The sequence below is a fragment of the Loxodonta africana genome, chromosome 3 (genome assembly GCF_030014295.1).
Source record: "Loxodonta africana isolate mLoxAfr1 chromosome 3, mLoxAfr1.hap2, whole genome shotgun sequence".
In the NCBI taxonomy this organism is placed as follows: domain Eukaryota; kingdom Metazoa; phylum Chordata; class Mammalia; order Proboscidea; family Elephantidae; genus Loxodonta; species Loxodonta africana.
In genome coordinates, this window is record NC_087344.1 from 37,672,786 (window position 1) to 37,687,473 (window position 14,688).

Genomic DNA, 14,688 nt, shown 5'->3' on the forward strand with positions numbered 1-14,688 from the left:
CCTTTCCTTTGTACCAAAGACTGCTTTCTTATTCCACTTCAAACTTATCATATAAGGACTGTATTACTACCCAGTATTTTTTTTTTTTTAACAACAGTTAACTTTTGGTCAAAAAATGATTCTCCTTCTCTCAAAGTCTATGTGTGTCCCATTAAATAAGAATCCGTGATCAAGTAATCTCCCTTTGAGAATTTATTAATATGACTTTTCTAAATTTCTTTTCCAAGAGCCTGTAATTCTCTAACAAAATAATTCCAAGCCATATTGACACTTCTGATAGTACTTACTTTCACGTATTTGTGTAACTTATTTTCCCTTATACATTTTCCCTGAAGACTTATTTTAAGCTTATTAAACTAGATCAGTGGTGCTTAATACTTGAGGGCTCTTGACATTTGCTCTTATTTCTTTAAAAGAGTAGATGAAAGCTTTGGATTCTTTCCTAAGATGTGCACACTCACAAAAATTATATATAAAGTTTCATGGAATTTATAGACTTTCTGAAGCCCAAACACAGACCCTTAACTTCAGAACTCCTAGAATAACTGAATTTGTCAGTTAATTTAAAGACAGAAAAATATATTTTCACATGACTTGGTAACTGTGTGCCAAAAACCCCCATACACTCCATTGTACCTCAGTATTGCCCACGATACCATGCCTAGAGGAAGTAGGTCTGTTGAGTGCATGGAAAGGTTTAGACTCGGTTATCTGTTTATTATTTCTGCCCTCCCAATTTCTACTCAGATTTAGTTTTCCATATATTTTTATTTATTTCAAAAATTATGAGCATGTGTTGGGTAAGAGAAACACTAGAAAAACTATAAACTGTACATCTTCATCGAAGTTCCTGTCTAAGATAAAGCTTGTCTTTTGGAGTGTAAGGGAAGCCTGGCAGCGAATGACTAAAGAGAACTGCTGACGCTGCTGGGCAGAGACAAAATCTCATGGCATGTGAAGAAAGCAAGGCATGTGCAGGGACCTGTCTATCATCTCTGGTCCAGGCTGCCTGGGGCCCCCACCTGGATAAAGTTGGAGGCAATGATGCGCAGGCGAGTGGAGGAGTCCCCGGTCCTGGCGAGCAGCGGGGGGACGATCCTCTCCACACAGTGGGATGTCTCCAGTTTACTCAGTTTATGCTTGGGGATGTACTGCGTGATTACCATCTTCAACAGTTTCAAAGAGGCCTGAAAGACCTAAGAACAAAAGAAAGACAGGCGATCGGCTATGACCGAATTCCACCAAAAGGAAACATGGAATTTACTATTACGGTGAAACCTGTGAGCCAGAACTCGGCGGGACTGCCTTGTTTTTCCAGGTCTCACAAGTTTTCCGCCTTTGACAAGTGCGGTCTCACCACTTTTCTACCTCTTTCTATAAGTGGGAAATATTTGAGTTTTCCTATTTGGATAGGTTTTGGCTTTCGCAGGTTTTACTGTAGCAACGAGTATGTACAGTATATTCGAAGTCACGTGCTGCCTGAAGGGCTGAAAATGGCAAGTTGAAAGTTGCCTTCTAAGTACTGTGCCCTGGGCAGAGAGGATGTGTTCTCACGTCACTGCGTCATGGCATCGTCAGCATTTTCCCTTGAGGCCAGAAACCTGGCACTCTTGCTTAAGTGGACACATTCCTTCACACGTGCAGACAACTGTGTGATTGCAGGATGTTCACTTGTGAGGGCTTTTCGGAGTTAGAAAAATTCAACAGTAACTCCCGAGGTCCTTAGGTTTCATGAGAAATAAAGACATAAACCAAACATTTACGAGAGGTCGTGAGTCAGACCTCTGTAAACAGCATGGAAAAAGCGGACGCTGCTCAAGCCACGAGGGAATGACCCAAGCAGATGCTTGGTGTGTGGTTAATTGGTAGGGTATACTGCTTGCTAGAAAAGCTGGTTCGTGGTTATGCCACTGCGCTAGAGCTGACCACCCTGTAAGCGAGCTGGCTCTCCTGCAGGCTCTCATCGTCTACTCTGGGACATGATCTCACTCCCAGGTGCGGGGAACACTGCTAGCTGAGGGCACTCACTGAGGTCACTATGTCTTTCATGGCTCTTCTGATGAGAAAGACGGACGCCCTCAGCATGTTCTTTAAGTCTTCCTTTGGAGTTCCAACCGGCATCTCCATCAGCTTTTTATGTAAAGCAAGCAATGCATCTTCCCGGTATGACCATGTCTTGGAATAGGCCCCAGCGACCTAATGCAGAACAGGAATTTTGTTTTATTGAAAGAGTCGGCATTTCATTACATCATACGATCACCCTCCAATACTACACACTTGAAGGTGCTCTCTCTTTTTTTTAAATTCAGAAGAATTTTTTCTAATAACAAGAGCTCTACAAAATACGTATGTATATTTAGAGAAATAATTTTTCTACTAAGGATAATTTAAGACTATGTTAAAGTATGGCGATATAATATTAAAAGTCCCAACATGAGAAGTATTTTAAAGCTGGGGACCAAGGGAAAAATCCACTGGGCTCATTCCTATAAGGAGATAATTTTCGTGCTGTGTTTAGCTTTGGCCTCATTCTCCCCTGGAATTAGCTGACGTTCACTGGAGAGAGCTGATTTGCAATACCAGCTCCCGAACACGAGAAAGAAACCCCCAGTCTTAAATGACCACTAATTCATGAAATCTGCAAATTTAGCTTATGTTTTTGTTATTTCATATAATTAATAATGAACAAAAGACTTTTCAATTTGGTAAGGACAAAGTGAAACCAACCTCTATATTATAAATGCAAAGTTTTGGGGTGCTTTTCCTTCCTTCTCTCTCTCTGTCTCTCACACTGGTATGTATGTGTGCATGCATGTGTATGTATGTGCACACATGTACGTATGTGTGTCTTTTTCTTTTTTTTACCAAAGTCTCCCCAAGCACATCGATGGCGGAGCTGGCTTCTCTCAGGGCTTTCTCTGTTAAAGGCTCCGGTTCTCCTGAAATACCTCCTTTCTGAGCCTCACTGACGTCTGTGTCGCTCATTTCATACTCCATGTGTGCTTCCCCCTGCTGTCTGCGAATTGCTGGGAGGGGTCGCTCATCATAGGGCAACGTCTCCACCTGAAAGGGAGCCAAGGCAAGCCTTGTAGACCACTGCCAGCGTGGATACCCCCCCACCATCATACACTGTGACTTCATGCTTAGGGTCATTGCTCCCTGCCTCCCAGGTCTGAGAATATCAGTATTAACATATTACAATACTTTATGCAAACAGGACGCAGTTTAAAAAAATAGCTCAGGGTTTCTAGTACTTTCCAAACTCACCAGAGACCTCATAAGAAAGCTGCAGTTACGATTTACCACTAGTAATTTCAGCTCAATTGAAAAGTGAAGTACTAAGGTAAAAGTTATTACATTTTTTTCCTGACAGGTTCTGTGATATTTTCTTCGTTTATTGCTTAAAAATAAGTATCAAGGCTGATTTTAAACATGTGCATTATTTGGTGGCCTTCTGCTTAAAACTAGTAGCCACAGGTCCAGAATCTTCGTGCACATTTTTTTTGTGACTGGCCTACCAAAACTCTAGACAAGCACCTGTTTGCTCTGCTCAACAAATATGTACTGAGCGCCTAATTCGCTCCAGGCACTGGTCGCGGGGCCCACACATGGCAATGAGCAATATGGCCGTCCCGGCCCCCATGGGGGAGACAGCCATTACTGAAAGTAGAGAGTGAGAGAGCTTCCTGACTCATTTTCTGAGGCAGGAGTTACCGTGACACTGAAACAGACAGGGGTTACTGTTCAGGCTGAGTATCTACTGAGTGTGTGCTATGTTATAAGTCTCTCATATTCTAAGATTTACTCAGAGTTGTAAAACACCTCGGGATGCTCAAAAAAAAAAAAAAAAAGGAAAATTAGGGTATTTTAAACTTTGGTATTAAATGTAATTTATAAAAGTTATCTCACTTTGATTTTTTTTTGGTAAGTTATAGGAAAGGGAGTACAGGTAGAGATGATAGTGAATCTTCAAAGGTGCTCTACTGTCTAGCTGTACTAGGACTCTGGCTGCAGCAGATGCCCGGCTGTGGCCTGCCTAGCATTCGTTTTTTTTCCCCTAAGTGCCTCAAGTCACAGCCCAGCAGCCATGTTCTTAAATAGAAGCCCAGGGACGCCCCCAGCAAGATGAACAGACACTCCACCCTGAGGCTCTTGTCATCATGTCCGAGGTAGGCATGCGCCTGGGGCTGTTCTCATCAGGGCAAACTCCAGAGCTCCTGGAGTTCACACTCTCCTTCTGACGTTATGGTGTGTCGATGTGACACTGACAGCTGTGACAGTGGCTGGCACTAGGATGACAGGGACACCCAGAAAACAGCATTGAATCATGGGAAGAAACCAAGCTCTGATGACACTGTTGAACTACTGAGTCAGATCGACCCTGAAGCCCACACCATCTTTTCAGGTCCTACTTACAAAAGCCACAACCTTCAGTTTAAGTCAGGTTTCCTGTCAGTTATGACACAGAAAGTTCTAATGGGTTTAGTAGCTACGTATACAATTTTTATTGAGGTTCTACTGTGGTTTACTTGTGTGGTAGGCATTTTACAAATACTACCTCATTTATTCCTCGAGACAATCCTTGAAGGTAGATGCTATTTAAACATCTTTCAGAGAGAAAAACAGAGGCTCCAAACAACGGAGTCAAAGTTCAAGGTCTCGAGCCAGTCAGGGTGGAAGCAGGACAGGAGGCTGGGCTTTTCTGACTCCAGACACTGCCCCCAGATGAGGCAGGTCACTATGCCTACTGCTTACGCTACTGCGTTCCTGTTTCCATGTTCACATCCCTCTCCTAGAGTGTGGTTTCTATCAGGAAGGGGTTTTGCCTGTTTTGTACACAGACGTATCCCATGCCAGAGTAGTACCTCGCACAGCGCAGGCCCTCAACAAGTATTTGGTGACTAAACTTAATACATATCTGAACCCAAGCGACCTACGTTGATATTTGGATGACGGTCTGGGGCCGACAGCCCCTGGCCCACGGTGGTGTGCTGAGGAGGAACACTGAGAGACTGCGAGGAGGGCTGCTCCTGTAGGAGAGGCTCTGAGGCCTGCTTCTCTGTCAGCCTCTCCTCCTGCTGTGGCAGCGAAGGCTCTGGGTTCTGACGGCGAGGACTGCCAGGGTGAACAAGGGGCTGCAGGGGGAAATCGAAGGGTCTTCGCATCTAGAGGAAAAAGGGACATTTAATTCCATTGCTACCCCAGATCCATCCATCCCTGAAACGAACAAGAGTTTGGAAAGACAGGGCTGGAAGAGGCTCTTCCGCACAATTCAAAGTTTCACGATAGAAGAAAGACTTTAGGAGAGTTATAATCTGCACTAAGGATGCCCTAAATAGTCACATCACGGTCCCTTCAGGTGCTGCTCTGTGGTGACTCCAGAGACTATGAAAGTGACACACAACCAGAACTAACAACGGACAACCAGCATGTGTGTGTAGAGCAGTCAGGCACTAAGCACATTTGTCTTTGCCGGCCGAGAAGCAGGATGGCTGGGCAGGAAGAACCTGGGCTGACTCCAGAGAGACTGTGTACACCTGGCACTGTTATCAACTGTGCCCATAAAGTAAGTTGTTGTGTGTAATCATAGCAAGTCAAATTTATTTGTTGTTGTTGCTGTTAGGTGCTATTGAGTTGGTTCTGACTCAGAGCAACCCTTATGTACAACAGAATGAAACACTGCCCAGTCCTTCGTCATCCTCACAATCATTGTTACGCTTGAACCCACTGTTGCAGCCACTGTGTCATTCCATGTACTGGGTGTGGGGCTAAGTGCTTCAAACAGACCATCTTGCTTAATGCTCATCATTTTTACCCTCATTTTAAACATGACAGGGGAAACCGAGGCACTGAGGGGCCAAGTCTTTGTCCGGATGGTCAGCTGGCATGGAGTCTGCCTCTAACTACTCACTACCATTCCACATCTCTGAGCCTCTGCTTCCTTCTCTGTAATGGGGAATAAGTAACACCTGCCTGCATGGCGGGTGCTAAAGATAACAGGCAGAGTGCTGCACACGAAATACCTCCTCAATGCACGGAAGCTATTTGTGTCGTTATTCTTTCGTTTCATCCTTACGGCACTCTGAATGGCAAAGAAGGTGGGGGCTATCACTACTTTACAGATGAGGAAACCAAGAGCAGAGAGACAAAGTGACTCGCTGGCAGTGGTGGAGCCAGAATCTCCCTGACCTTGGCCCATTCCCTTTCTCCTTTCCCGGGAGCCCTCCTGAGAGCACAAGTCCAGGCAAAGTTTACCTGACGGAGGCCCAGTGCTGACCTCCCCTATCGTTCCTGCCACCCGAGCATAACAAACTCTCCCACAACACTCACAAGGTATACGTCCTTCCAGCAACCCAGGTCATGACCACACTGCTGGTCATGTGCTGGAATTTCATACCTGTGGGCCCTCACTTCCTCTCACGGCACCTACCAGCTCTGTGTCCATCAGGTTGTGAAGCTCCAGCTGCTGGTAGACCTTGGCCCTATACTGCTCCATCTGCTGCTTCTTCTCCTTGGCGAGGTCGTAGTCTTCCTTCTCCACAGCACAACGCTTCTCCACCTCGTACCTCCCGAGACGCTCGCCAACCTGAAGCACAAGGTGATTGCTTTGTGTTTCAAATGATGATCGGCTCATGCCAAGTGCAAAGATCATCGTTAAAGTCATGCTTAAATGACAGTGGCAATGGCCATCCATGTCCTTCTGCGTGGAGAAGGGAACAAGCCTGGGAAAGGAACACAAGGAACTGGCCGTGCTTATCTGCAAAGGCAGCGCTGCCTGTTGCGTTACCTGCTGCTGATAAGCCCATGCGTTCATAAATCATTTAGCAAATAGCTCTTAGGTTTCCCTACCATTTTTCTGTAGCAAAAAAGTTAAAGCAACGAGGTGCCTGATAGCATCTGCATGTGAGTCTGACGCACATGCCTTCATTTAAATTTTTATTCAGGTGCTCATTTCGCTTAGATCTTTGAACCCACACTAGCTTCCAAATCTTTGGTGAGCTTTGGAAGAGAGTTCATTTGTTGTAACATGGAGTTACGTTAACCATACATAAAACCTATCACAGGCATACAATGGAAACTTTTCTCCAGAAATCGTACCTTTTGTAAATCGGCAATAGCTTGTTTTAGTTTCTTGGCATAATCATAACGTTCCTTTTGGACTGCGTCACGTTTTCTTTCGTCTAACTTGCGTATGATCTGTGCGACTTCGGGATCTTGGTACATATCAAAAGCTAGGTCGTCTAGTGGAGAAATGTAGTCAGGTTTCCTGAAGGGGAGAAATGAGTGTTTGGAGCTAATTTCAGTCTGTGTGATCCTACAGTGATGGAGGAGTTCCCATGAACTCAGCCCAAGGACATGTAGGCAGTAGGGCAGGCGGCACCACTGTGCTCACTTACTGAGCACTTCCTGCGTGGGAAAGCAGAGTGCATAGAAATGAGTCCCACGCTTCAGGTCACACAGCTCTTATGTGCAGGCAACTCTTACTGATTCCAAAGCCCACACTCTTAGCCATGAATTAAACTGCATGTCAGAGTAACCTCAGTGTTAGGGGCATTCGTTCATTCATTCGCTCATTCCACAAAGGTTCAGAGAGTGGGCTCAGCACCAAGCTCTGTGCTCGGTGCTGGGGCTGTGTGACGGTTAAGGTTGTGTGTCAACTTGGCTGGGCTGCGACTCTCGGTGGTTTGATAGTTGTATGATGTTGTGATCACTTTCATGATGAGATTTGATATAATGTGATCACCTCCATGATGGGATCTGCTTTGAGTAGCCAATCAGATGACAGGGTGTGGGGCCTGCAGTGAATATAAATGGATAGTCTGGCAAGGCTTATGGGCTTTTGCTCATTCTGGATCCTGCAGCTGGCTCCTATTCATCGGGCCTCCAGTTCCTGGGACTAAACCTAGCAGCTTACCTGCCGATCCCGGGATCTGTTATCTTCGAAGCCTACGAGCTGGAGCCCTATTCTCTGACCTGCTGATCTTGAGTTTGCCAGCCCCTGCAGCTACATGAATCAGGAGAGGCCTCTATCCTGACCCACAGACTTGGGACATTCCAGCCTCTGCAACCATGTGAGCCATACCCTTGATATAAATCTCTCTCTCTATATATACGCTTTACCGTTTTTGCTTCTCTAGAGAACCCAACCTAAGACAGGCTGTGACAGTGGCTATGAACCGTTTGTAGAGCTGGGGGAGAAACTCTTAGAACAAAGCAAAGGGGTGGCCAGGCCCATCCTTTGGTGGGTCTAAGGTGGGGTCCAGGCACCCATATTTTGTAACAGGACCACAGTAACTCTGATGACCATGAAGGGCTGAGAACATGTGCCATCGCCTCAGAGTGTTAACTTTTATATCAACCATTGAGTCTTACAGGAGACCAGAAGCATTCTTTCAGGAATAAATGATCTTTCTAATTACCCAAATAACACATTTCTGATTAAGTATTGCCTCTAGTCTTCCTTCCAAATGCCACATGAGGGCAATAATCAGCTTTCCTTGGTCTAACACTTAGAACAATAACGTCAGCCTAACTACTCCCCAGAAACTTGATTCATTTTCTGAGGCCAAATTTTAGAGTATCCCAGTTTGTTTGCTCTGTTGACTACGTGAAATAAGCTACTTGCTAGCTGTGACATAAAGACTTAGTTGCTAAATTTATAGTGGCTCCTTCCCAACAACATGGGAAGGAGTCACCTTTCAGAATCCCCAAGCACCCTTGTAGCACCCCCCTTCGGGGACTCATGGTGGTCTGCTACAGCAGCAGGACTGGGCACCTGGCCGGGACGGCTTCAGCAGCTTCCATATGGCCTCGCCTCAGGGATGCCTGGGCCGTAACAGATTGTAGTGTATCTACAAGATCACTCTATTTTAGCTAAACATATATTACCCTCTTAAGTCTAAGCCTCTTAGCTGTGAAGTCCCAGGGAGGAAACCGAAAACCTCACTTGACTATATAAATCTTACAAAGGAAAAATAATGTACAGTTTCCCAGTCAGAATTGCAGAGCATCACAGCAGCATTGTGGAGAGCAATGCCATCCACTTCAGCTCAGAATGCCCCCTAGTGGTAACTGACAGAGTTTCATGTCGAGTAAGTCCCGCGCTTGGAACCAACCTCTCTCCTTACCTTCATAAAACCCTGGAGGGTACGGCAGGACGGGCAAACTACAGTCTATCCTTCCAAGTGACTAGTGTGATTAAAAAAATTAATTTAAATCATAAACAAAAAGAACAAAAAGAACTTTTACTGGAGAGATTAAGAAGCTAAAAATTTATCTATTAGTTTGGATATTCCTGTTCTACTAAGCACAAGCTTCAATAGGGGCAGAAACAAAGCTATGTCATCCTGGTTATATTGATAAGCGGTGGGTATATTTATCTACTCTTTAGCACTCCCCCCACCAAATCACCACCTTGAAAGATAAGAAAGGTTATGGTTACTATTCTACTGGACAAAGGAAGGATCTGAGTAGAGACTAAGAAACTTGTTCAGGTTATACAAGTGAGTTCTTCCTTATAAATATAAGAATGTTGTTGGTGTGTGCCATTGAGTTGATTCCAACTCATAGTGACCCTACAGGACAGGGACAGAACTAGCCCATACGGTTTCCTGGGCTATAATCTTTGTGGAAGCAGATTGTCAGGTCTTTTCTCCAGCAGAGCTGCTGGGTAAGTTCAAACTACAGACCTTTCTCCACTAACAGCCAAGTGCTTAACCACTGTGCCACCAGGACTCCTTATCATAAGGATAGCCTGCACTTTTTGAGCCTTGGTACTTACACCCACCCTGTGACCGGCCCAGCCCCTGCATCCTCCACACTATACAGCTATCTCAGCTGGGGCCCTCCTGGGGGCCAGGCCTACTGAGGACAGGGGAGGGCCTCTGCAGGAGGAAGGGTGTGCCCCCATGAGGGCGCCAATCTAGCAGACAGCTCCTGAGCAACTGCAGAGAGACTCCACTCCATCTAATTAGGCAAAAAGAAGATCACGGCTCCAGGGCTCATTAGGTCCTGTCAGCAGTTTGCAGGCAGGTGAGAGTGAAGTGACACCAGGAGTTGTGGACAAATTCCATACACCTAAGACAAGTTCAGTGTTTTATCTTCTTTACAGGTAAGCTGCTGTCAGAGAAGGGGAATAGGGTTATCATTTTGAATTCTTCTTTCATTTAGATCAGGCACCTTTGGAATGAGGTTCCTTGCCTGGATGAACAGTGTTTTTAAAACAGGGAGCACATTCAGAGGGTGCTGAGCTAGCTGCTTGCTCTGAGGAGATGGCCAGGGAGCAGGGGGAGTGGAAAGCGCGGGGCAAGCTGGCTCTTGGCGTCCCCCACTCAGGAGTCCTCACACTGCTAAGAAAGAAATGCAGCGGGGTAAGGAAGTACATCAAATTGCTAATACGAAGAATGTTTTAATAGGTAGAGAGGGCCTGGCAAAAATTGTCCTTTTAAAAACTGATACAATATGCATTTCTGACCCTGAAGAATGAACTTTTCAAGTATACACATGGGGAAGGCCCTAGTTACTGATAATTTGGGTGTATTAAATACCTTTAATTTTTACCTATGAATTTGCTTGTGCCAATGAATGTTTGATAGATCTTTTTTCCCAAATGCATTTTAAGAATCTTCTAGTGATACCCGAGTAACAAAAGAAACGAGTCTGCGAAGGGCAATAAGTGAAGGTGCACAAAATAAAACCTTGACCTTAATCTGTAAGTATATTTAAGGCAAACTAATCAGTGGCTTATCAAGCTCTGAACTGAATTTAGAGGCCCCCAAATCCAGGGTCCTTTGGAAATGACCCCACTTTAGTGATTTTAAGAAAAGCTGCTGAAACCCACTGCCTGGGAAGAGCCGTCTTCTTACCCGGTATATGTGCCATCCAGAGCAGGATCCTCAGCATTGTGCCCCAGATAGTGGTCAATCAGCTTCTCTCTAGGAGTCTTTGGGAGCAAAAGAATTCTTCTTAGCATTGCAGAGGAAAAAATGAACAACACAAAAACCTTAAACAAAACATGATTTGATATAAAGACATCAGCAAGCATCAGTGATTCTAGTTTCCTGGAGGGAGAGCCAAAGTTCTTGAGTAAAAAAAAAGTTTACTATACTGTAACACCACAATCAAATCCAGTGCCACCGAGTCAATTCCGGCTCATACTGACCCTATAAGACAGAGCAGAATTGCTCTATAGGGTTTCCAAGGAGCAGCTGGTGGATTCGAACTGTTGACCTTTTGGTTAGCAGCCAAGCTCTGAACCACTACACCACCAGGGCTCCTCCTAGTAGCTGCTAAAAATTATGTAACAGTTACTCATCAGTCAGTTTTATAAAGAGTATTAAGATGACACATTTGGGGACCAAAAAAATCATCTCCTGTTAAAAATACCAGAAACCCTGGTGGCGTAGTGGTTAAGTGCGAGAGCTACTAACCAAATGGTCGGCAGTTCAAATCCACCAGGCACTCCTTGGAAACTCTGTGGGGCCATTCTACTCTGTCCTGTAGGGTCGGAATGAGTTGGAATTGACTTGATGGCAGCGGGTTTAGTTTTTGGTTTTATTAAAAATACTTTTTTCTTTAGGAATTAAACTTCTCAAACTTACAACATTGCTTTCATCATTGAAATCTGCAGGGTCTCCAATGATATTTATTGCAACCAGAGCGACCTACGAAAGAGTTAAATCAACAGAAATTAAGTGTAGAACTATTAAACTTTATGAACGATGTAAATTAATATTCTAATGCTGAACCAAGTGGTTATTTTAACTGTTAAAAAGATGTTAAAACAATAGTAAACAAAACAAAATGAAACACAAACCCCCTAAGTTTTAAAATAGCTTCAAAACGAACCATCTACTCAAGGTTATATATGGTGTTCATATCTGTACGGGGGTCATATCTATATGATCTTGGTAAATTAGACAATGAAATAAAAACCTAAAGCAACAGAGCTCACCAGTTTATCTTAGTCAGCGACTCTCACTGAGGAGGAGTCATCTTCTCGTAACCATGTCCCTCCTACTTCCGGAGAGTCACAGTGGCCTAACTGTGTGACTGGTAGTCATTAGGGTGAAGACACGCAGATGGGGCGGAGGAGGGAAAAGGCTGAGAGTCATTCTCTACTTTGCTGTCCAGTAGTAATGCTGCTACAGACCAAGCAACATAAGCGTATCTTACAGCCCTCTTCCATTTGTTGCGTATAAAACTCTAATTTGTGGCAGTGTTAGCAGTCCAACGCTTAACCACTAAGCCACCAGGGTTTCCAGAGGGAGTAGGAGGTGTTGTATTTGTGCTAATTAACAAGATTGCTTTGGGCAGGATTAGTTTCCACTACATTAATCATGGGGGAAGAAAAAGAAAGACGAAAAGGGAGGGACGGGAGGAGGGAGAACTGGATGCAGAAAAAGCTGCGGGGAGCTGGAGGGCTCTGGGTTGCATGCAACATTAAGTACATTTCCAATTTCTCCCAGATTTCCCTTGTAAAAATCTAGAGGGCTCATCTAGAACAGTGCTGCCCAATAGAAATAAAACGTGTGCCATTTAAGTAATCTGAAGTTTTCTAGTAGGTGCATTAAAAAAAAAAAAAAGAAACAGGCGGAATTGGTTTTAATACTATGTTTTAACCCGATGTATTTAAAGTATTATCATTTTGACCTGGAATTGATATAGAAATTTTACACTCGTTTCCATATTCAGTCTTGGGAAGGTAGTGTCCCTCTTACGCTGACAGAACTCTCATCTGGAGGGTCACGCTTCCAGTGAGCAAGAGCCACACGTGGCCAGTGGCTACTGCGTCGGCTAGCACTGAAACAGAGCTGAATATTCTTCAAAAAAAGACACTCTTTTCAAAAGGGAACTTTAGAAAACCATTTAAGAAAAGATATATGACTACGTACTCATAGAAAGAGGCTGAGGAGTGGAGCCAAGGCTGAAGGTGTATTCATCTTACCTGATTATATATATTGTATTTATTGACATGGTTTTGGTGAAATATCAGCTTCAGAAACTGCCCAACGGCGTCCACATACACTGATTTGAGCTCCCGGGCTTTGCAGCCAGTCTTTGCGTTGTCACACAGAGAGACATAACTGGGAGAGACAGACACAACTGAAGACCCGTGTTCACATGGACGTTTGCTGAGAAACAAAGCTATTACTACTGAGCTCAGTCGGTTTCAATAAAACTTTTAGAATAAACATAACAAAACAAAAACCTAATAAAAGAGTCAGCCTATAAGTTAAACTCTAATTAGCACTCTTAAGAAAAGTTCTGCATCTGAAAAGTAGAGCTGAACGCTACTGATATAAATGATAAGCATGTTCAGTAGGAGATAACCAAAAACCAAAACCAAACCCACTGCCGTCGAGTGGATTTTGACTTATAGCGACCCTGTAAGACTTAGAACTGCCCCATAGAATTTCCAAGGAGCACCTGGCAGATTCGAACTGCTGACCTTTTGGTTAGCAGTCGTAGCACTTAAACCACTACGCCACCAGGGTTTCGTCAATATGAGATAGGTGTTTAAAAATTGCAGAATTCTGAACCAAACAGAAGTATGTAGTGGTATAAGACCAAAAGTAAGAGGCAATTCATTAGTTTTTAACTGCTCTGAGTAGAATCAGCCTGGCTAAATGTTACCATTATAAATTTCAATCTCATTCTTACCCGAGTCTCCGAAAGCGCTCTGCTTGATATGGTACGAAATATTCAGGCAAGCTTTCACTAATGTAGAACTCAATTTTACTTGAAATCATAAACTGGTGAGCAAGTAACTGCAGTTTTCTTATTCGACATCTCTCTACCATTTGAAGAACAATTTCTTGCGGGAACTGGCAAAATCTGAAAGCAAATACATTTTTGTTTCTTTCCGAAAAATTACCACATCCTGTTCTTCCCTGTGATAAGCATTTGCCAAGTATCTGCTGTAAGCATTTGTAGGTACTGAAGCTACACAAGATGACCAAGACATTATTCCTATTTTCTCAAGCTTTTCACAGTTGGAGCTGAAGCCTGGCATTGAGGTTTGATTTGCTCTGCCTGCCACCCATACTTTTGGCAGCTAAGAAATGGTTTGTTCTGAACTGAAACCTTAAGTTTATCAGGAGATGAAGAAATGAATTTAAGAGGTGGTATCGGTAGGTAAGTAGAGCCAAAGGATTTTCCATAGGAACCTAAACACTTAGAGAAAATTGTTTATTTGCCAAATTCTGAGCCATGAGATAACTGCAATAATCAATATTTAAGGAGTCTAGCACGAGTGCTAAGTGGTTGGTGTAGAAAGCCTACAATATGGCCCATACTGGAGCTTCTAATTTTGTTTAGAACTGACATAGCACATTTTAGAAAGAGACATCAGTCAGAGAACCACTAAAAGAAAAAACAAACAAACAAAAAACCCAAACTCATTACCGTCAAGTTGATTCCCACTCATAGTGAACCTAAAGGAGAGTAGAACTGCCCCATGGAGTTTCCAAGGCGTGCCTGGTAGATTTGAACTGCCGACCTTTTGGTTAGCAGCTGAGCTCTTAACCACCGCACCATCAGGGCTCCCAGAGAACCACAGCAGTCAGCAAAGCCCTCACATTGCCATATATGACCATGATGGAAGCGATACAGTGAATGTTTGAAATGCACTAAGTCCCACATTCCTTCAGCTAGCAAGCACTGGGTTAATGGACCGAGGAGGCACCC

At 44.0% G+C, this 14,688-nt stretch overlaps 1 protein-coding gene across 8 annotated transcripts in view; it reads right to left on the reverse strand.

Moving 5' to 3' along the window:
* CEP104 (centrosomal protein 104) overlaps positions 1–14,688 on the reverse strand; it is a 53,070-nt gene that overhangs the window by 18,511 nt on the left and 19,871 nt on the right. For 6 of the 8 annotated variants that reach the window (XR_010321272.1, XM_064281138.1, XM_023552132.2 and 3 more), the window contains exons 3-12: positions 13,663–13,836; positions 12,947–13,085; positions 11,601–11,663; positions 10,866–10,942; positions 7,099–7,267; positions 6,431–6,586; positions 4,938–5,165; positions 2,866–3,063; positions 2,029–2,196; positions 1,023–1,196 (exon numbers count right to left, since the gene is read on the reverse strand). Coding sequence is in view for 7 of the 8 variants with exons in the window: in XM_023552132.2 (XP_023407900.2) it covers positions 1,023–1,196; positions 2,029–2,196; positions 2,866–3,063; positions 4,938–5,165; positions 6,431–6,586; positions 7,099–7,267; positions 10,866–10,942; positions 11,601–11,663; positions 12,947–13,085; positions 13,663–13,836 (1,546 nt within the window). In the remaining variant the exon portion in view is untranslated. Of the gene's footprint in view, positions 1–1,022; positions 1,197–2,028; positions 2,197–2,865; positions 3,064–4,937; positions 5,166–6,430; positions 6,587–7,098; positions 7,268–10,865; positions 10,965–11,600; positions 11,664–12,946; positions 13,086–13,662; positions 13,837–14,688 lie in introns of those variants that run through there. The other 2 variants (XM_023552134.2, XM_023552133.2) reach the window with 2 other exon arrangements.